This window comes from Liolophura sinensis, chromosome 10, assembly GCF_032854445.1.
Source record: "Liolophura sinensis isolate JHLJ2023 chromosome 10, CUHK_Ljap_v2, whole genome shotgun sequence".
Lineage (NCBI taxonomy): Eukaryota > Metazoa > Mollusca > Polyplacophora > Chitonida > Chitonidae > Liolophura > Liolophura sinensis.
Genome location: NC_088304.1, coordinates 11734753 through 11758726, shown reverse-complemented (window position 1 = coordinate 11758726; position 23974 = coordinate 11734753). Strand labels below are relative to the sequence as shown.

At 40.2% G+C, this 23974-nt stretch overlaps 1 protein-coding gene across 1 annotated transcript; it reads right to left on the bottom strand.

The window, feature by feature from the left end:
* Positions 1-10636: 10636 nt before the first annotated feature.
* LOC135476481 (cytochrome P450 2D9-like) lies at positions 10637-22984 on the bottom strand. The gene is made up of 7 exons (XM_064756512.1): positions 22342-22984; positions 20985-21109; positions 19865-19952; positions 18419-18557; positions 15023-15288; positions 13529-13656; positions 10637-13028 (listed from the first exon to the last, which is right to left on the bottom strand). Exons 1-7 carry the CDS (start codon positions 22894-22896, stop codon positions 12818-12820), a joined length of 1512 nt encoding a protein of 503 aa, XP_064612582.1. The 5' UTR covers positions 22897-22984; the 3' UTR covers positions 10637-12817.
* Positions 22985-23974: the final 990 nt, after the last annotated feature.

Sequence of the window (23974 nt, the reverse complement as noted above, 5' to 3'; positions counted from 1 at the left end):
ACACTGTTGTCAACAACATGCAGCCCAATGTATAAGGGAGGCAACCCATGCGTTACGTGATACAGAAAAAGTTATGTCCCTTCCTCTACGGGACCCTGGCTGCACGATTTTAACTGAAATTAGTTACATTGTAAGCTCGGTAAAGTTGGCACAAGATTCCAACACAACATTCAACACCATATTCGCCTTAATGCAACTCGTCCAGCTGCGAATATGGAGCTGAATGTTGTGTTGCAATATTGTGTCAACTTTACTTTGTAAAGCAACATTCAGCTGGTTATAAGACACATCTTGTGCACAAACGTGACGTGTATAATAGCGCGCGACTGAGGTAGTTAATAGTTCCGTTCAGATTCAGATTTGTTATAGGTTCATATTGTACATGAAGGTTACATGGATAATATCGTGCCATTTAGCCAGTTAAAAGTTCATCCAAAAGGACACATATTCCATTCTTACTACAAGCCTACAATGTTGGAAACATAAGATACATTTTGATATTTCGAACGATTTTATTGTCTAAAATACCTTCTTGAAATGGGTATTCTTTTACCTATAACCGAACCTAAAGGTACATCTCTACAGTCAGTTGACATACAGTTCAAGTCCTAAAGGCCCTTTAGTGAATATTTATCAAGTCAGCAACTTGCCTCAGTGTCAAAGGGCATTTTGTTTGCAACATAACTGAAACTGTGCATGTATGTAAAGGTGCATAGTTGTGGTCAGAAATCAAGGAGTCACCACAGATGCAACGCAAGTCGCACACGTCCGGTAATGGGCAATAAAGGACAGTATCTTGTTTCATCTTTGTATCCAATGCCATCTTAGACCATCTCCAACATACCTAGGTGTCAAAAATGTCCTCTAAAAATTCATGTTACGAGAAAGATGCCTGACTAGTGCAAGTTGCAGACGCCCTGGAAAGGGGATTAAACGACAGCATGTTGTCCATTCGTAATATTCAACGCAATCTCAAACTGTCTCCAACTTGCTATGGTGTCAAAAATGTCATTTGTTTATTTCAAAACAGGCTTTATAAGGTCAGAAAACACACAGTGCAAGTAGCAGACGCCCTGGAAAGGCAATTAAGCGACAGTATGTTGTTCATTTTTAATATTTAATGTCATCTTACACCGTCTGCTACTTGCTACGGTGTCAAAAATGCCTTCTCAAAAATGCCATTTGCTTAGTTCAAAACAGGGTTTATAGGACCACTTATAAGGTGAGAAAACATTCAGTGCAAGTCGCAGACGCCCTGGAAATGCATCTTAGAAGACGGTCTAAGATGGCATTAAATACAAGGAATGAACACCTTACTGTCGTTTAATTACCTATCCAGGGCGTCTGCGACTTGCACTGTATGTTTTTTTACTATAAAATGTAGCTTTAAGTTAGGTAACAGTCTCGTAAAATTAATTTTTAGAAAACATTTTTGACACCTAGGTGTGTTGGAGACGGTCTAAGATTTCATTGAATATTAAGAATGAACAGCATAGTGTCGTTTAATCGCCTTTCCAGGGCGTCTGTGACATGCACCCTGTGTTTTCTGTCTATAAAATTATACCTTTCAGTCAGGTATCTTCCTCGTAAAATGAATTTTAGAGGACATTTTTGATACCTAGGCATGTTCTAAGATGGCATGAAATATTAAGAGTAAACAAGACGCCGTCCTTATTGAACGTCTGCGACTTGCGTTGCATCTGTTGTGACTCCTGGTTTCCTGACCACAACTATGCACCTTTCCTTGCATGTGCAGTTTGAGTTATGTCGCAAACAAAATGCCCTTTGACACTGTATGTTAACTGACCATAGAAATGTACCCCTAGGGCCGGTTGTAGGTAAAAGAACACCCATTTCAAGAAGGTATTTTGGGCACTAAGCTCGTTCGAAATATATTTTATGTTTTCGGTAAGAAAAAAATGTGTGTCTCTTTGAACGAACTGTTAACTACCTGAGCAGCACGCTATTATTCACGTCACATTCGTGCACAAGATGTGTCTATAACCAGCTGAATGTTGCTTTACAAAGTAAAGTTGACACAATATTGCAACACAACATTCAGCTCCATATTCGTAGCTGGACGAGTTGCATTCTGGCTACTATGGAGTTGAATGTTGTGTTGGAATCTTTTGCCAACTTTACCGAGCTATCACACACTGTCGTCGTTGCCCTGGTTTACTCTCTGTTCTGTATGTCTTCCTTTACATAAAATGACAAATTTTGAAAATGGATGAAGGAGCTGTTTTCAACGTTTTTCTTCGCATGTATGTATGTTTGGGGTTTATAGGTCGTACTTAACAATTTTTAAGTCAAATGAAGGTGAGGAGTTATTAAGTGTGTTTTCATATAAATAGTTTCTTTTTGTGACATGGCGAAATTGTAACTCCAAACTCTGTCACGAAATGCTGTTTTTACATTTGTTGACCTTTACAGTCCTGAAACCACGTGACACAAATGAGTGTATTTATTTATTTGATTGGTGTTTTACGCCGTACTCAAGAATATTTCATTAATACGACGACGACCAGCATTGGTGTGGGAGGAAACCTGGCAAAACCCCGGGGGAAACCCACGACCATCCGCAGGTTGCTGATAGACCTTCCCACGTACGGTCGGAAGGGGGCCAGCATGAGATGGACTTGAACTCACAGCGACGGCATTGGTGAGAGCCTCCTGGGTCATTACGCTGTGCTAGCGCACTAACCATTTGAGCCAAACGAGTGTATTAATCACTACCCACTACTAAAAGAGAAATAATCACTATCTCTTTCTTCTGGGATATTTTTAGCTTCTTATCCAAAATTAAAATTCAAGGACTACACTTCGTCGGTGAACGGTTTCTTGAAGTAACACTAGGTCATGCTGGCTTGAGGGTATGACGAAGTATATTTGAGTTCTGTTGGCCATACTTTCTTGTAGTACTTACAGTACGTGCACCACCGTCACTGAGCTTGTGTACTTACACGTGCCAATACGGTATATCATCCTACAAAACCGTAGATCGCCACGTGCCTGTGTCTAGACATCTGTGCATGTAGGACTATGAGCTACGCTACATGCACTGCTGGACACAAGCTATATATGTATAGTTATATATATAGATCGTGAAACAAAAATGACACGTTCTGGAATGAAAGTATAATCCTGAACAAACGGTTATTGCAGGGACAGCAAAACCAGATCAGCGACGGCAGTGTGATAGTTAGCAAGTGGTCATACATAACTGGTGAACACCGGACACAGTTTAGCCCAGTCTTGGTTTTACCAAGACTGTTCATGTGCATGCTTAAGAAACAACGACTTATACGACATAAACGCCGTGGCTTGAGCGGAATTAGGGGCACAGCTGCAGAGATGTTAGTTTTACTTTAATCGTCTCAGACACGGTGTGTTTACTTCTGAATACGCCATGTTATGGCACCGATTCTACGCCATGGATGACCATTGCTTGGTCAATCCCTTACAGAAAACTTACTATACATCAGATCAGACAATAGTGAGTAAAGAACCATTACAATATGAATACGATGAGTGCTGATGTAGGTGGTGGGCAAACGCTAACAATATAGAAGACTATACAGTACACAAAGGAAAATTAGAGCAGCGACGACAGCGTGATAAGTGGCAAATGTTAACATGCAACTAATTTAATACAGCCTCTTGTCATTTTTTTCCTGCTGTTAAAATTTTATTCTAATTGCACATGGACAACGTACGCATCTCCCAAGTGACGTGGCTTAAGCAGAATTATGTAAAAAAAAAATAACGTGATATCAATTGCAATTTATCAAACTGAGACACAAAGTGTATCGTATCCTGCTCAACATTAACGCTAACAATCAACAAAAAAAGTGATGCACTAAAAGATGGGGAAAGATTTGCGTCTGAAGCTGTCACTTGTTTTCGTCACCCATCTTCATCTTCAAGTTCATATTCGGTTAAGGCCTTGCCTATGCTCCTAACCTTTAGAAAGGTTTCTTCAGCGAAACCCTACAGAACAATTTTCTACCTTAAGGCAATTGCAAATAATACATTTAAAAATCGGTTAATTCAAGAAATTGTAGCCTCACGCAAATCCATGGAAACATATATTAAACGTATTAAACTCATCCATCTGACAGGTTGAAGTCCCATTTGCAGATTTTAATCATGGGACTCTTAAATATATTTGTTGACTTTGGCGTGAATGGAATGTACACATCAGTTAAAAAATATATGCCAGTCAATGATTTTGGTCAATTAATTAATTCTTAATAAATTAACTGCATGTCTTAAAGAAACCAAGTATTTTTCACACTGGTCATCACATTTAACACACAATAGTATTCTGGATGGCAGTATTGTTCCCTTGTGAGTTCCTTGTGATGCTGTGTATGGCATAGAAAATATTTGACAGCATTTGTGGAGATGCTGTCATTAAATATTTAAAAGCCATTGGCGTTCATGATAAAATTTTGTATTCATATTTCAATAATCGATACAATGTTGTCCCTGTGATAGCAATTCGCCTGTTAGCGCAGCACAATGGTTCAGGCCATCTCATGCTGACTTCTGTGACCGAGTTGTTAACAGCACAATGATTCAGTCCACCTGATGCTGGCTTCCTCTACGGACGTACGAGGGAAGGTCTGTCAGCAATCTGTGGATGGTCGTCGGCCTCTTCTACCGTATTACTAATAGCTGCTGTTGGATATTAGTGGGATATTCCTGAGTAAGGCGTGAAACATCAATAAAATAAATATATAAGCGGTCAAACAATTATTGGTCAATGGGTGGATTAGCGCACGAGTCTAAAGTTTATTGTTACTTCCCTACTTACAGCAAACATTTGGTAAGCTGCGAAGGCCAACGTTTACTCTCAAAAAAGTAACTTTTAGGGTTGCCAAGCATGTAATGATAGATATTTTCCACCATACGGCTGAAATAGTGCCGATGGGGTTAAGACATACGGATACGGTCATGTAGTTTCTATTTAAATTAGGTACTGGTGCTAATAAGGAACCTTTCTCAGTCTATTTGAATGTTGACCAAAGTTATGTGGAATAATGTACATTCCTGCTTTCACATTGATGGTTTGTGCACAATCCAGAAGGATCTTTCTCATGTAGTACCGGTGAACAACGTTACGGTCAATCTGGCTTGGGCTGAACTCACCGTTGGACAGGAAAGGTACACCTACCCACCCATCCCACTGATACGCTCAGTTGTTATATTATGTTTGTAAATGAATGTCGTGGCCGAGTGGTAGGTGTGCTAAAGTAACATAATGGAACCCTGTGAGTTCATGTGCAGGAAGTAATACATGGTGGCTTCCTCTTCATGATCTAGTAATTAGAGGTGCTTTCCTTTCATTGGCTATGACTCACGTGTGGGTTCAGACGCTTTCTTTGGACCGAGAATTTGAAGATTCAGTCGCTTGTAGTGTTTAATTGTGGGACCTTGATGGCAACAAGCGGTGGCCATTTGTACAGTCTAAGATTCTAAGTATCTTAATTCCACCAATACGATGTGGACGTCAGTTTTTATCATGTGAGAAAACGTCACTAGCGTGAAAAAGATTAGTTGTTTGCACCGGTCGCTCCGGTTTCCGCCACCCATAAAACTAACCACCTTCGATAAAGTGAAAAATTCTTGAGTATGAGGTTAAGCAACAATTCAATAAAATAAGATAAACAAATTGTGCATAAAAATATTAACACCGTCTATAATAGAACATCAGTAGAATACAAGACGGTCTCCGTAGTCTGGTGGCTAGCATTCTTTAGTATAGCATAAATCCGATTAGAGAAGATTACAGACAAATATTGGTATAGAAAAAATTACAACATAAAACTGATAACGAGGTGACCTGTGTCGGATAAACCACTGTGATATTTAGGAGTTCAGCATGGAGAGTAAAACCAGAGCATGATAGTTGGAAAATGGTCACACTTCAGCATAGGGAGTAAAACGAGAGGATTATAGTTTTTAAATGGTCACACTTTAGCATGGTGAGTGAAACCAGAGCATGATAGTTGGCAAATGGTCACACTTCAGCATGGAGAGTAAAACCAGAGCATGATAGTTGACAAATGGTCACACTTCAGCATAGGGAGTAAATCCAGAGCATGATAGTTGGCAAATGGTCACACTTCAGCATGGAGAGTAAAACCAGAGCATGATAGTTGACAAATGGTCACATTTCAGCATAGAGAGTAAAACCAGAGCATGATAGTTGGCAAATGGTCACACTTCGGCATGGGGAGTAAAACCAGAGCATGATAGTTGGAAAATGGTCACACTTTAGCACGGAGGGCCAAACCAGAGCATGATAGTTGGCAAATGGTCACACTTTAGCATGGAGAGTAAAACCAGAGCATGATAGTTGGCAAATAGTCACACTTCAGCATGGATAGTAAAACCAGAGCATGATAGTAGACAAATAGTCACACTTTAGCACGGAGAGTCAAACCAGAGCATAATAGTTGGCAAATGGTCACACTTCAGCAAGAAGAGTAAAACCAGAGCATGGTAGCTGGCAAATAGTCACACTTTAGCATGGAGAGTAAAACCAGAGCATGATAGTAGGCAAATGGTCACACTTTAGCATAGAGAGTAAACCCAGAGCATGATAGCTGGCAAATGGTCACACTTTAGCACGGAGAGTAAAACCAGAGCATGTTAGTTGGAAAATGGTCACATTTCAGCATGGAGAGTAAAACCAGAGAATGACAGTTGGAAAATGGTCACACTTCAGCATGGAGAGTCAAACCAGAGAATGATAATTGGCAAATGGTCACACTTCAGCATGGAGAGCAAAACCAGAACATGATAGTTGGCAAATGGTCACACTTCAGCATGGAGATTAAAACCAGAGGATGGTAGTTGGCAAATGGTCACACTTTAGCATGGAGAGTAAAACCAGAGCATGATAGTTGGCAAATTGTCACATTTCAGCATGGATAGTCAAACCAGAGCATGATAGTTGGCAAATCGTCACAGTTTAGCATGGCGAATCAAACCAGAGCATGATAATTGGCAAATGGTCACACTTTAGTATGGAGAGTAAAACCAAAGCATGATAGTTGGCAAATAGTCACACTTTTGCACGGAGAGTCAAACCAGAGCATAATGGTTGGCAAATGGTCACACTTCGGCATGAAGAGTAAAACCAGAGCATGATAGTTGGCAAATGGTCACACTTTAGCATGGGGAGTAAAACCAGAGCATTATAGTTGGCAAATGGTCACACTTTAGCATGGAGAGTAAAGCCAGAGCATGATGGCAAATGGTCACATTTCAGCATAGAGAGTAAAACCAGAGCATGACAGTTGGTAATTGGTCACATTTCAGCATGGAGAGTAAAACCAGAGCATGATAGTTGGCAAATGGTCACAAATGGGGAAATACGGCCTTTTTTCACTGCGGTTGTGATTTTATTCTAACTGTTCCAACAGTTCTTCAAAATGCTTAAAAAGTAGTTACTAAAACTCCTCTAGTACAAAAATTCAAACAGAAGTTGGTAAAAATTGAAGAAATGATGGTTGCAAGTTGTTAGACATTATTAGTGTACAATTACTCAAAATGCTGTGTTCTCCTCGCGTTAAACAAACAATCACATATTTATCACATAGTTTACATTACCAGGTCTTCTCAGATATTTGCAAGATCAGGTGGCCATTGTAAACAAAACCAGACACGGTTTCTCGAAGGTATGCGGAAAGTGTTGTCTTCATGTGAGTCATCCAGCTGTGATCGAGAAACCTCTTGGGCTTAAGTGTTGCATTCTGTCAGAGCTTGCAAGGTAAGAATGTATTGGGTTACATTTCCATGCCCGACTCTGGTCTAACGTCAACACCTTTGGAAAGAGTCGAACCATGTGCAGCACTAGCACATGTCGAACTCCACACGACCAAAATGTGGCGCTGAAAATCCGCGAAGGTCATGTGACCGATATATATATAGATAGACAGAGGCACAGATTTCAGGTACGATGAGTAACCATGGAAGGTGAATACCGTCACAAATACATCTCTGAAATAAAATAAGCATCTGCCATGCCAATTAAACATGTCCGAAAACAAGAAATATAGGCCAACATGGATACGACGAATTAGTATCATGCACGTCCATCTCCCGCAAGGCCTCTCCCATCCCCCCACCCCCTCACCTCCCCCTTCTCCTTAAACACCTTTTTCGAAGAACGTGACTCGTGACATGTGTAACTTTGAATACCGACACAGTGGCATGTGGCAGTATTGTACGTATGTCCTTCAGTCTCGAGAAACAGATCATTCTTTCTTTCATCGATAAACGATCCTCAGTGTGTAGTAAGAGTTATGCCCCTTCGCACGCTGCAAGGCGACTTTTCACAATCAAGAGACAATCAATAGACTTTCTCGAGACAACCTGTCATCTGTTGTGTACACAGCATTATTCTCATGTCTTTCTTTAAGTGCGTAGAAAGGTCTGTAAAACATATCTCAGATCGAGCTACAAAGGTACTGGTGTGGAATGACTGGTGATTACTGTGTTAGCGGCACGAGAGGGAGGAGCGTTGACATATTGCGAATAGAGTTTAGTAATAATTTATAGCGACAATACACTCCTCAAATCTTGAATTTCAAAATTCCATGTTTATGAATAAAAGTTTTATAACGATTACATACATTTTATTTCACAGAACATAGCTTCCTAACTAACAACTAGGGTTCGTTTTCAGGAGTTACTACAATTTTTTATGAAGGATCTTGTGTTGCCACGGGATATAAACATTTAGGTTTGAGTTGTTTACTTTTTTGCGGGCATTAATTTCTTGGTCTATCAGCAACTTTTCGGAACTGGTTTTGTAGGGATTTAAATGGAACTTTGTGTACAAGTTAGAATTGGGATCAGGGTCAAGCTGCTAAAGGGCCAGTTGTAGATGGGAGATATTCTTAAGTAGAGGAGGTAAAAAACACCACCCAAAATAAATACGTAAATATGGCACCGCAATTCTCCAGCAGGCCTACATGGTATCCTGATTAAAGAGCTGGCTTTCCAATCAACAGTCGATTAGTTCGGACGATCAAGCTTTGGCTGAGTGAGCCAAGTGACCTTTATTATGTACCATTAGTTCAAACAGATGTCCACGTAAGGTACGCCACCTGGCTTGCTCGTCGTCTCCTTTTACAGTGTTACTAACATAGATTTGCTACCTTCACCGGCTCGTGCACAGGTACTGCCAGACTGATCTGTCATCTTGGTGTGACGGACTCGTTTGGTATTGTTGAAGAAGCAGCTGAGTTTAGGAGGGGATAGGGTGCAGTCCGTTTGCCTTTCAATAACCAGGACACAAGAGCTTTGTGCTCAAAAACCTTCTTGTATAGGGGGATTTGTGGATTTCCCTACTCTTGCTGCTTGAGGGACCTTGGTGCCCATAAGCACGCGTGCAGCCATTTGCGCAGCAATTCAATTCATTGAATCTATGCGTGGAAAACAGACATCCGTATACCAGCAGTCAGCCAAAACCTTCCAGATCAATAATCTCACGGCCGTTCCCAATAACGACGTCTAACACAAACTACCACAGAACTGAGAAAGTATATAAAGTAGGAAATTAGGGTGGAATCTTGCAAAGAGAAGCCGTCAACAGTTTGGACTGTTATGTTGGAAAAGCCCTAGGTATATGTATGTTCTGAGCGAATGAATGAGATCACCTGTCTCCCAACAATATGGTGGGCTGGTCTGCTCCAGTAACAATTGATCGCCTTCATATACTAATAAGTGATAAGTTCTTGACTTTGGCGTCAATCAGATAAAATCTCTCGTTCGAACACCATGCGGATACATGTTGCCCCATTTAACATGTAAGTTTTATAGACGTATCGGGTGCGCATGCCCGGTAGGTCCTCGCTGAGGGACAGGCAAGCATACAAGAGCAATCCGGAAAGCAATGTATTCCTGGACGGGCAAGCGCAGTTCAGCGCGTCTTGCAAATTATGTGAATCTTTCAGGCGCAAGCATAGTTTTATGGTAAAACTGAACTGATACCAGGGTTGTCCTCAAAGTCACAAATCCTCATGCGCTTCTATTTGTCAACAGTATGAAACGTCCATGACTTGCGTGATGATGAGCATAACTTTTTGAGACACTGCCTTAGAGCATTTGAACAGTAATAATTGGCCTTAGAGTACGATAGCTGTAGAGCTAGAGCCATGTCAGCAGGCGGACGCTTAAACGTCTCAGCAGAGCTGAATCCACTCTTCTCTATTTTCTCTATTGTATTTATTTATTTATTTGATTGGTGTTTTACGCCGTACTCAAGAATATTTTACTTATACGACGGCGGCCAGCATTATGGTGGAAGGGAACCGAGCAGATCCCGCGGCAAACCCACGACCATCCGCAGGTTGCAGCAAGACCTTCCCACGTACGGCCGGACAGGAAGACAGCTTGAGCTGGACTTGAACTCACGGCGAACGCATAGGTGGGTTGCTCCTGGGTCATTGCGCTGTGCTGGTGTGCGAACCCCCTCGGCTACGGAGGGCCCCTCGTTCCGCAAAAAATGTAAAAATTAAACATTTTTTCTCCTTTTAGAATAAATTTGTGACAGATTTTACATATATTTAATTATATTACTTAATTTATGACGACTTTGTGCTGAAAACTTGCTGTTGAGCTACTGATGCGCATGAATGCATTTGTATAGTTACATCACAATTGGCATTCTTGTTGTTGCTTTCAGCTTAAAACCAAGGTTTAGGAGCAGTTTTTATTCGGTTTTTCAAGTCAGATGTTGAGTTACTGACGCACATGCTAAATAGTGAATGCATTAGTGTAGTTATACATCACAGTTTGCGTGTTTGTTGCAGTTTACAGCGTAGAACCAAGGTTTATGTTTGATCCCATTAAAACGGTGAAAAGTTAAAAATTTTCAATTCGAGTCGCAATGCATAACCATAATGCAAAGGATACAGAAAGTTAGTGTGATCGGAACATCATTAATATTTACACTCTGTGCCTCAAGTGCTGTGAAAATGCAAAGTGTAAGTATTTTGCTTTTTTATTTTACAGAATAAATTCGTGATAACTTGTTTTCCTTGGTGTTTTGTATTTGGTGTTTTAAGTCATACTGACAGCTTGCTGACTTACAGAGTATACGGCAGGTGTGTGGGTTGTTGAAACCAAACGAAGTGACACGAAAACACTGCATCCAGTTAGATACATGAAGGGACTCCCAAATAAACGTATTGTACATCTGAGAGGATCTGCGACAGTAGGCTTTGCAAAATTCAGCAGTTAAACGAAACTGTGTGGTATCAAGGATGCTTTCCAAACATATGAACTGTTTTCATGACCACGGTGGTAAGGTTTATAAAGGCGACTGGGCCAACCAGGTGAATGGAAACCTCCGCACCTAAACAGTTACTTCATACATTCCCTGACAAAAGGCTTCTGCCGAATCAGCCAGAACAAGATTAAAGAGCGTTGATAGCGCACGTGAACAGGCCGACAACCAGTTATCGTCCATAGACGTTGTTGTTTTTAAGATAGATCATACCAGATGGTAACAACAAACAAGAATATACGCATAGAAAACAATATCAACAAATCTGTTCTCCCGATATAACAAATAAAACTTTGATTTGCTGTATTTTATGCTGATATATTGGCATAGCAATCAGTGCTTTGAAAGCTTGGGGTTGTCAATGATTTATGCAACAAACAATGAGCTTGAAAACTTGGCTGTTGGTGTTATATAATCAAACAAGGCGCTAGAAATCTTAGTTGTTAAGGTTACATGTGCCAAACAATGCGTTAGAAAACTTGCTTGCTGGTATTATATATACCAAACAATGTGCTTGAAAGCTTGGTTGTTGGTGTTACATGACCAAACAAAGCGCTTGAAATCTTAGTTGTTGAAGTTATATGTACCAAACAATGCATTTGAAAGCTTGGTTGCGGGTATTAAAAGTACCAAACAACGCGTTTGAAAGCTTGGTTGTTGGTGTTGCATGACCAAACAAGGCGCTTGAAAGCTTGGTTGCTGGTATTATATGTACCAAACAAGGCGGTTGAAATCTTAGTTGCTGAAGTTATATGTACCAAACAATGCGTTTGCAAGCTTGGTTGCGGGTATTAAAAGTACCAAACAACGCGTTTGAAAGCTTGGTTGTTGGTGTTGCATGACCAAACAAGGCGCTTGAAAGCTTGGTTGCTGGTATTATATGTACCAAACAAGGCGGTTGAAATCTTAGTTGCTGAAGTTATATGTACGAAACAATGCGTTTGCAAGCTTGGTTGCGGGTATTAAAAGTACCAAACAACGCGTTTGAAAGCTTGGTTGTTGGTGTTGCATGACCAAACAAGGCGCTTGAAATCTTCGACGCGGGTTTTATATGTACCAAACAATGCGCTTGAAAGCTTGGGTGTTGTTGTTACATCACCAAACAATGCGTTTGAAAGCTTGGTTGTTGGTGTTACATGACCAAACAAGGCGCTTGAAATCTTAGTTGCTGGTATTATATGTACCAAACAATGCGTTTGAAATCTTGGTTGTTGGTGTTATATGTACCAAACAATGCGTTTGAAAACTTGGTTGTTGGTGTTACATGACCAAGCAAGGCGCTTGAAATCTTCGTTGCGGGTTTTATATGTACCAAACAATGCGCTTGAAAACTTGGTTGCTGGTGTTCTATGTACTAAACAATGCACTTGAAAGCCCCGTGTTGGCGATAACATATGTACAAAGTAATGTCCTTAAAACCTTGGGGTTGTTCGCATTTATAGTAATAAAGTCTACAAAATTTACCGCCATCAGCTAAAAAAGCAGATGGCTAATTGACAGCAGTTGTGCTCAATCCCTCTGGGCGACCTTTAGTCTGTAGGGCAAGGGCTTGATGACAAGGCCCGGTTTGAAGTCCCGGGGGTCACAGGAAGGCAAGGGAGAGTTGGGGTCAGGGCTGAAGTGGAACGACTGTAACAAGGTCGTGATATAGAGGAAGATCCGGGATCTCGCGAACGTCTCACCGACACAGGAACGGCGTCCTATCCCGAACGGCATGAGGCTGTTGAAAACAAAAACACAAATCACAACGACATGACCTGCTACATAGATTACATACACCATATAGCATCTCTAACAAAAAATGTCGTGCTGTCTCCATTCTGGAGTTTTTTCTTTTGCTATATGTACTTGACTACAAAATCATTTTTTTGGACAAACAATATGGCCGCCAAAGTAGATATTACTAGAGGATATGTGCTAGAGAAATTACACCAAAATAAATATTGCTATCGCTGGAAGGACAGTACATAAAATTATGGTGTATTATAACGGGTTTGAAGGAATGTTTTGTTCGTGTACATACAATATCCTAAAAACTAATGCCGAAAGCAGGTCAGGACACGAAGTACTGAAGCAATGGAAGAAACCGAGTTGCATGTCACACTAATGTACAATTACGGAGTCTTGAGGATCCCTGTTCAGAAGGTAGAATATTATCTTCTCCAAGAACGGACATTACTAGCAAGGTAAATAGTTATGACTCAAAACAAGTAAGCTTACGCTTTTCTCTTAGGGTTTTCGGCAGTGACAAGTTGTCCCTCCTGATCCAGAAATCGTTCAGGTTTGAACTCCCAGGGGGCGCTCCAGGTTTTCTCATCATGGTGAATGAGCCACATGTTAGCCATAACCTAAAAAAGACCAGTGAAATCGAATAAAACAGCTTTACCCAACAAATCTCCAGACAAAGCTTAATTTCCTCCCTAAAAGATTTGGTAGGTCATAAAACTTAACGACTAAATCTCAGCGTATGGGGACAGTTCGCAATCAATAAACAAGACATTTCGCACACCCTCGGTGACCAAAAATCCGACTACTACCAATATCTCACATGTCATGTGTATCACCAGAAAAACTGTAAAACACATTGCATGTGATACAGATATACCCTACATCCTGCAGTGCCCTGATACACGCGTGCGCCACATATACAACTGTTCGTAGGTAGCTTACCAAAGGTCAATAGTTTATTCTGGGCATTCCGCTCCGTCTACCCAGAAAACTGACCGCCGCTGTATACTTTTTTTTTTTTTTAAAGTTTTTTTTTTGTATGGCGTTAAACAACGATCGAATAAATACATAAATAATATATCAATTAATAGCTTAAATCAGCAATGATGAAGAACATATACTTGGCAACAGGTAAATATGTACAGTGATATTTCGGGGATGGTGAAAGATGGTCCTTTTCCTCCCTCGACTATAAAACATTTTATTGTGCAATTCACATAGTGATTCTATAAGAATGTCCTTTAAACTGGAATACCCTGCTTTCACTGTTTATGCGGATTTGGTGACGATGTGACGACACTGAAAGGGTCCTTCATACTTGTACAGACTGCCTTGTGTCTGCCACCAGTATGACGTACGGATGTGTATCTCCCTCGCAGCCACTGTTTGTGGGGCTTTGGTGACAATACGCAACTGACGACGCCCATATGGCAATTTTCATAGTACAACGTTCGCTGAAGATCACGTGTCTGTCACCAGTATGGTGCCCATATCTGTTTGCCACGTTTGAGATTAATCGTCTGCAACATCAGCGTCAAAGATAGTTCACCCTGGTCACTCCCGCTTTTATCACCAAAAAACTGACCGCCGTCGTAAATGTCAAAAGTTTTAGAGTATGGCCTTTATATCAAAAAGCAATCAATCAAACTGAAATACGTCCTTTACCCTGATACAATTTTGACACTGAATACACGCGTATCAAAATACCATTGTGTCTTCCTTCTCAATACTTACTGTTTTGCTTTTCATTGCAGAAAGAAACACATTGGTAGGAAACATTTTCTATATGCTACGCTAACCAAAAGTATTCTGAACGAAGACGTGATAGTCAGCTTTACCGAGACATATAATTAAGATTAAAAGTAATCAGGTATGAAGGTGCTATGGTGACAGCTCTTGTATCTTAACTCACGACAAACTGGTGCCATTGAAAGTCATCATGATCCTAAAATTATTTCAGGCTAATGTTCTGTCGGGAGAACTTACCGTGGTATTTGCTGGAATTAGGTAGTCTCTGAACATGACGTCATCCGTCGTCAAGTGTGGCAAGCCAAGAGGCACGTGCGAAATGTACCTTAGCAACTCAAAGATGGCGGCCATGGTGTAGGGCATTTTCGCTCGGTCCTTCAGGCTAGAGAGTCTGTCCTGGCCAATCACGGCATCTATCTCCTCCTGAATCTTCTTGGCCACATCCGGGTGATTAGCGATGATGAGGAAAAACGAATTTAGAGACCCGAGAGTTGTTATAGAACCTGTAAATAAGCATTATTTTAGTTTACTTAAATTCGATAAATTCACTTAAAAAGTGGTGTAAACTGCTGAACTAAAGCAGCACATAAAATGACATACAGTTTTTATGTAAATGTGTGTCGACTAATTATTTAACCCGTGATTGTGTTATTATTCTCGCCAAATTTTATTTATGTAATCCTGTTTAAGCTATGGTACTAAGGAATCTGTCTCATTCACTAAACTGTACACTGATGGTCAGGTAGTTTTAAACAATACACATATAGCAAAGGCTGTAAAAGATATTTTCCCGCGTTCGCTGGATTTAAAGAATACCACACACTATTCAGATGGTACATCTTTTTAGGATCTACATTTGTACAAAACGGTTTCCTCTCTCGTAGATTGTACGACAAGAGGGATAGTTTCAAATCTGACTGTAAATTATCCTTATGTGGACAGCAATATACCGAAAGACGCTGCATATGACGTGAATTTATATCGCTTTGTAGAAATTTGCTAGATCGTGTATGTTGGGGGACAGTTTCACTCAAAACCACAAGTTATTATTGGAAAAACTAGTGTGTCAAGGTTATTCCCTCACTCTAAGTTTCTTAAGTTTTATAAATGAGTAGAATTCTCCTGTAAGGAAATATGGACAGAGCGACCAGAATCTCTGTGTTATGATTATTTCTTATTCCGCTAAACCCAGGGCTAAGGGAATTATATTCATCGTACTGAATTATATCGCCACGTTAGATAGATGAACAGTTGCAATCAAATTAAGCGCAACTGAGATACATATTTTGTTATCGACAATTTATATTCTAGCATGGTGCACGATTTGAGTGAGTGCTTGGGGTTTAACGTCGTACTTAACAATTTTTCAGTCATATGACGACGAAGGAATCCTTAGAGTGTGTGTAATGTGCCTCCTTGTTGCAGGACAGATTTCCACCACTCTTTTATTTAGTGCTGCTTCACTGAGACGACTTACCGAAGGCAAGTAAGGCGCGCCGCCCGAGCCATTATACTGATACGGGTCAACCAATGGTTGCACTAGCCCTTCATGCTGAACGCCAAACAAGGAAGAGACAACTTCCTCTTTTAAAGTCTTAGGTTACTCGGCCCAGGATTGACTCTGGATCTACCGCTCCAGAAGCGGGCGCTCTAAACAGGGTTTGAGTACTGATTTTACTCAATCACCTAGAACATACCTTGCATCTTTCCAGCATGATTGAATACTATTGACAGCTTCTCTGCATGATTCTGTCCTATTTTTGTACTATATATATACTTTCTTAGTTCTTTGGTGCTTTGTGTTATACGTTGTTTTTTGGGAATTGGCCTTACGATCATTAAGATTATTTGTTTACGACTGAAATACGAATGTCTGTTTCGACGCATAGATCTAGGCTCCTTGATTTTACATATAAAATAATGACAGGCTTACAGTAAAACCAGAGCAGCCACGAAAGTGTGATAATTGGCAAATGGTCACACATAACCGGTGAAATAACCTGCGGGTCAACAACCTGCGGATGGTCGTGGGTTTCCCCCGGGCTCTGCCCGGTTTCCACCCACCATAATGCTGACCGCAGTCGTTTAAGTGAAATATTCTTGAGTACGGCGTAAAACACCAATCAAATAAATAAATAAATCAATCAACAAAATTCAGACCGTCAGGAAGCGAATTCAACAGCAGATTTTTCTGAATGTACAGTATTTTCAACAATGGATCATCGGTCACAAGTCCCTACCAAACTGGGGGATACTGGGAGATATTGGTAGATATTGGTTGATATTCAGTGTGATTCGTGGCCTCCACGTGAAGAGTATGGTTCTAATACATATGTACTGTCATTCGATCATTTTTTATTCAGATTGCTGTTTAGCGCCATACCCAAGCATTTTCACTTACATGATGCTGGTCAGAATTACGGGTGGAGTAAACTGGAGTACCCAGGATAAACCACTGACCTTCGGCAGGTTACTGACGAGTTTTCCATGTTAGTTGTATAAATGTATACACCATGTTGGTGAGAGACAAGAGGTGTTGAAACAACGTTACGCTGAACAAATTCCCACGTGAGCATCGTGGACCGTTTATTGTCAGCATACCCATATAAGAATCGGTAGAGCCTACAAATTCAGGAGCATGGTATTGTGAACAAAACCACATGCACAGAGAATTCGGGGTAATCTACAAATTCCCTGTCCAAGGCCAGGTTTGAACCCACACCTACCGCTTGAGAGCGGGAGAATCTAAAACTTGTGATTATGAATCTCTGAGAGGCCTAAAAGGTCATACTCACTGATTTTGACAGTGCTAATACACTAAACTGATCATCTCAACGCAGTTTGCATAATATCAATTTTGACAAGAATTCCAAGTATCCGGGTCCTCCAGTCATCAGAGCTTTGATAAAATGGCAATGACCAGCTAACATATGGCTCGGACAATGCTTTAGGGTACAAACTGAAGACCTTGGGCACTACAAGACCTGTCAGTTTTACAAGCCTCCCTTTCTTACTGTAGGAAGAATTGATTGTACGAAATTTCATCAGCATTGAGAGATCAGTATTCAAGTCTACGAAACATTCGCTATCTACAAGTTCCTTTCCGGTCGTACGTGGGAAGGTCTGCCATCAAAATGCGGATGGTCGTGGGTTTTCTCCGGGCTTTGGTTTAATTCCTCGCACCATAATGTTGGCCACCGTCGTATAAGTGAAATATTCTTGAAAACGACGTAAAAAGACCATCCAAATAGATAAATACATAAATCTTCGAAGCCTGGGCCCTTCGCATTGTTCCTCTGCATGTTTTTTTGCATACGTAATGTGATGACAACACAGAATTTTGAGTAATTCTAGACCAGTGGCGTCTAATATATTGCAATTGAGATCACTGCAAATATTTTTCACCTAATTCGGCTTGTTGCTTCTAAAGTTGCTACTATTTAATCATTTACATAAAGAGTCATAACAAAATCCTGAAAAAATTTAACAAGTTGCCGTATTTTACACGTTATGTTTGTCCATTAGTCAATTATCACACCCTCGTCGCGGCTCTGGTTTAACGCTCCATCCCGTAGTTGTTTAACATTGCATTGTGCGGAAGCCTTTCTGTGATGACAAACCTGTCACTCTTACCTGCCCCGATAACTTCCTGGATAGTAGCTCTAATGGACGTGTCTTTCAGCCACACCTCGTCCCCCGCCTCTTGGAGCTCTTCCTGGATGTGGAGTAAATAGTCTATCATTCCTCTGGTCACCGTCGGGTCATATGTAGCCTAAAACATCCCATGTTTACACACAGCGGCGGTAATTAAACAGAATCTATTTCCTCACAATCAATTGTTTCTTCTTTTGTTTTTTTTATTTTAAAAATAAGTTTATTTTTGCACGACGGCAATATTTCTGTTTCATTTATATTTTAAGAATATGTAAAAATTCGGTTTTCTATTTTTTAGGTGTTTGTTTAGGGTTTGACGCATCTTTCGATATCACCATACATGTATACCAAACATTTTGTCAATGTCATGGCCAAAACACCAGACACTGTATATTTCAACATGTGCCATACATGTCTGATGACTAGTTTATCTCCTTTTTTTTAGATTTGAAAAAAGTGATATGGCTGATGCGATTCGCCGAGACATCTGTCCTCTGCGCTGAATTAATGAGTCTTTCACAGGATAAACTCGCTAGAAAGATACTCAGTGACAGAATACGGAAATATACGGTGTCAGTAGCCCTTATAATGGTTAGGTTAACGCATCGGCTGACGGCTACCAACACCATATATTTCCGTACCCTGTCACTAAGTAACCATGTAACTGATAGCATAATGACTTGTCCTATCCCATCATCCTTGGCACTAAAAGCAAAAGTATATTTAACAGAATTATCTGCTGCAATAGCAGAATACATTCTAGCATCACTCAGACAACAGACTTTCTGGTAAAATGAACAGATTAATTTTTTGAGTGTAGTAGAAGAAAGACAGACTTGGCGTATACGATCGCACTATATACATTTGACCGCCTTGTTTCAAAACCTTAAGGAATTGAGGAGCTCTTCAAATGAAGTATTCACATCGAACCTATATGACTCGTTTTAAACATGTTTCGGCGATAGAGACAAAAACTGAAAAAACATTTTTTTTGAAGTGACGCTGTTCTGTAGATGTGGAAGTATATAAGGCCAAAAACTAGGGATAGACAAGTGGATAGCGCTATATCATAAGACGACTCATACATATCTACCGGTGCACTCTAGTTGGACTAATCTGAAATTTTCCTTAATTCTTGAGTAAATCTATAGACTAACCAATCCTATGACGTCATAAACATGTATTTTGCTCAAATTAACACTGATAGCTGCCACCATATCGCTGGCCGCCGGCCAATATGTGAAATATTATTGAGCATGGTGTAAAACAAACAGTCAAATACACATAAATAATTCTAAACTGATACCATAGGAGCAAATGTAATTCTTCTAATTTTTTTTATACAATATAATGATAAAAATATAAATGAGCAGACAAGATGCCGCAAAAATTAGAAGAATTACCATCAAGAACAGAGGAACCTACCTTTGAGGCGTAATAGTAATCCTTAAAGAACTGTTCTGTGGACTTCCGTGCTGCTATGGCAACACGCCCTGGTCCATACGGAATGTACCTGACAATACGCACAACAGCAACTTTTGCGTAGTCAATGATGTTTTAAAAAAATTGTTATTAAACTAAGTATGGAAATTTTATACGAAAACTTAAAAGCTATATCCCCTGTGACCGACCAAACTTCGCTGTCCGAAACTAGTCTTTATTTATGTATTTATTTCATTGGTTTTACGTCGTACTCAACAATGTTTCACTTATATGAAGGTTGCTAGCAATGTGGTGTTAATATTGAATTATTAGATTATATATGCTAAATTTATCAGAATATTCAGTCGCCACAGCAGATTGCGTTCTGATATCATTTAGATAGCAGACTTTTTATTATTTATTTATTTGATTAGTGTTTTACCCCTTATTCATGAACGATTCACTTATACGACGGCGGCAAGTATTGTAGTGGGAGGGAACCCCGCAGAGCCTGAGGGAAACCCACGACCATCCGCAGGTTGTTGGCACATTTTACTGCATTTGACTCAGTGAAAAAATCTTAAGAGGTAAATAAAGGTATTTTCAGACCCTTTTCTTTCAATGATTTTTCTGCCAAAGCTTATTTCACTTTTACCGTTTATCCCCGTTACGCTTTGCTGTACATGAATGAAGGAAAACAATGACATATACTTAAAGACGTACTTCACACAGATTAAAACCAGAGCAGCCAAGACAGTGTTATAGCTATTACCACACGTATAAGAGGTCAAATACGACATCTTGTCAGTTTACCTCCTTGTTTCATATTAGCTCTTCACGGAAACACTTAAAAAGTAATAAATTACACGCCCACTGGTACCATGGCTTAAGCAGAATTTGGGGATTAAATTACCTGCGGTTTATCAGACATCTGTTGTCCCGAATTAATCAAAATACTCATTTGTCTTTTTTAATTTTTTTACACGCGATTTTGCCACAAACTTTGTTAACCGATATTTTCTAACATTGTTGATTGTAGATATTTCAATGGCTACCATACAAGTTTATTACTTCAATATATTTGTTGTTGTTGTTCTTGTAACAGATCTGCCGACTGACTTACCTTAAGAATGGAAATATAGTGAAGAACACAGCATAGCGTGCGGAAGCTCCCACAGCCACTGAGTCGTCCATGACCTGCACGTTAGTCAATATCGGGGCGCCATATTCGTGTCGTTTTCCTGTCAACTGATTGTAGACAAATATCATCAACGCATGCACACAATTAACAACATAGATGAATACATAATGAAGCAAATATATAAACAAATCAAAGAAATACCAATCAGAAAAAAAATTGCTGAAAAACTTTTCGAGTTTATTTTTTTATAAAGAACATCATTTGTGTAGAAATGTATATTTATATATTTCCACGTCACGTTTTGTGTACTGTTGCATTTCTACGGAATTAATTCAACCGACCATCACAACGACGTATTGTTTAACTCCGGGTCTTGATCAAACTTGGACCTCTTTTCTCAAGGATTTGGTGGCAGTATTCATTGATTCCATGATTGTTGTCTAACGCCCCACTCCAGATTTTTCACTTATACGGTGGCGATTGTTATGGGCAAGGAAAACGGGGTGCCGGTATTAAACCGCCGACCTTCGATAATGTACTGGAGACCTTTCACACGCTTGGTATTTGGTGTATATAAGCAGTTACTTGAGTGAAACTCGGCGGCAAGTGTAAATGTGACTGGGTGCAGCTGGTGTGTCATGTCTGGTGTCTTCGGCATGATATTTGAGTGGTGACAGCACGTTTGCGGCTTGGACTCCCAGCCACATGTTATACATATACACACCTAAGGACTCCTCAGCGTGATATGCTTGAACAATTATTAAATGCGATATATAAGCTCAAGTAAACATACATACGAGGCCTCTATGGTGGAATGTAACGTCCACGTATTTTCCTCGCCCGGATGAGCACTGTAAACATATCCTGCTCACCGGAACAAGCTCGACAGATAATATTCTCACTAGAATACACCTTTCGAGTATTTTTTTCAACGGGATGAGATTTATATACGATATCATTCTACTCACCGGAATAAGCCGTATACATATTTCACTTAATATGATGTAACGTGTATGTTTTCATCAACGCGGTGAGCTTTATATGCGTATTCTATTCACCATAACAACCTGTACAAGCTGAGACTTTTACTCGCTAGAATGTAACGTACACGTATTTTCATCAACTGGATGAGCTATGTGTGCGTATTCAACTCACCAGAGCAAGAATCTCACTAGAATGCAACACAGATGTATTTTCCATACCCGTATGCATGAGCAATAAAGCAATTGTACTTGTCAGAGCAGCAAAATACGGACTGGACAAATACATGTATTTACTCACTCAAAAGTAACATACATATTTTGTCACCGAGATGAATTGTACACGTCATTTTACTCACCAGAATGGTCAAAATATTGATCAGCGAAGGGTGGAAAACTTCGTCCATATTGACAGGTTTTCCTCCTCGACTCTTCAGCCAGTCTACCACGTGTTGGAGCTCGTCATGTACCGTGTTCTCCATGGACTGGACACCGTCCCCATACATACTCAAGATTTTGTACAGAAGTTTCCTCTGCTTCACCCACAGTGGAGACGGCGGCAAGAACGTCGTGCTGACGTTGAGGTCAGAACCAAAACCCGTAATCGGCGGCGGAGGTCTACCGGAGAACACCTCGGAAACGGCCTGAGAAGCGTAGGCTTCCCTCATCACATCTACACTGTTTAAGACGATGATGTCCTGTCCGAAGATGTTGATGTGGAATACATCGCCCCATTTCTTAGCTAGATCGGTGAACAAGATGTGAAATGTGTGAAAAACGGCCCAGGCATAGCCGATGACTGGTAACCCTGCAGGACCCGGGGGTAGGTTAGTAGCCTTCGGACTGGATCGTGTTCTAAGGAACCAGACCGACCACAGGGTGATCGCTATAAGAACCCAAGTCACCAAATCCATGTTTACACGAGCTTTTGCTTTCCCGAATGCAGCGCGAATGCTTTACGTGGCTTCGTACATACGGAGCGTTTCTTTTTTTGTTTACCTGACAGCCTTTGATTCTAACCAGGGCATATTGGCCTGGGCTGTCTGTGTCTCTAATCTCGCTTGTTGTGCGTCCCACTTTTTGAACCCAGATATGTACAGTCCTATGTACGTGCATAAATGATTATGCCCTTACGCCAGTTCAGCAGTACACAGCAGTTATGTAGTGGCAACATGCTCTTGTACGTGTTTCAAGTAAATTACGGTAAGTGGGAAGGTCTACCAGCAAACTGCGGATGGTCGTGGGTTTCCCCCGGGCTCTGCCCGGTGTCCTCCCACCATAATGCTGACCGCCGTTGTATAAGTGAAATATTCTTGAGTACGGCGTAAAACACCAATCAAATAAATAAATAAATAAATTAAATTAGGCTTCTAAAAGTTAGAGAAAATCTAACTTCTTGTTAAGCCCTATATAATCTAAGACTATGAATATAATCTCAATCGGAGCATCTTAATTGTGTTCTGTGAGGCATATAACGTGTAATGGTATTAGGCAGGGCGGCTCATTACCTAATGCCTATATTTCAGTGTATTAGTATGCACTAAGTATAATTACTCGATATTATTAACAACTTATGCAGACAATGTCTCCCACGTAAACCATATAATGACTTACTTCAGGTCACACTGTTAAAATATTATATATCCAACATTTTTGGCAGTGGTAGAGGAGAGAAAGCATTTTAAATGCTACCATTTAATAATTTACCTAAACCATTGTTGTAATATATATAATTACTATATTATGTCAGATTTAAACTAATATGTATTTTTCTACCATGTATGCATTTACATGAACAGTTAGAAAACCATGACGGAGGCAAACTGACGAGAGGTCGTATTTCACCGGTCACGTTTGACCATTTGTCAGTTATCACACTGTCGCCGCTGCTTAGGTTTTGCTGTCTGTGCTGTACCTGATTATGGTGAATGTTGTTTTCTGTACTCTGTTCGGCCTAACAAAGAATGGTTTCAGAAGAGAATCTTGTTTTGA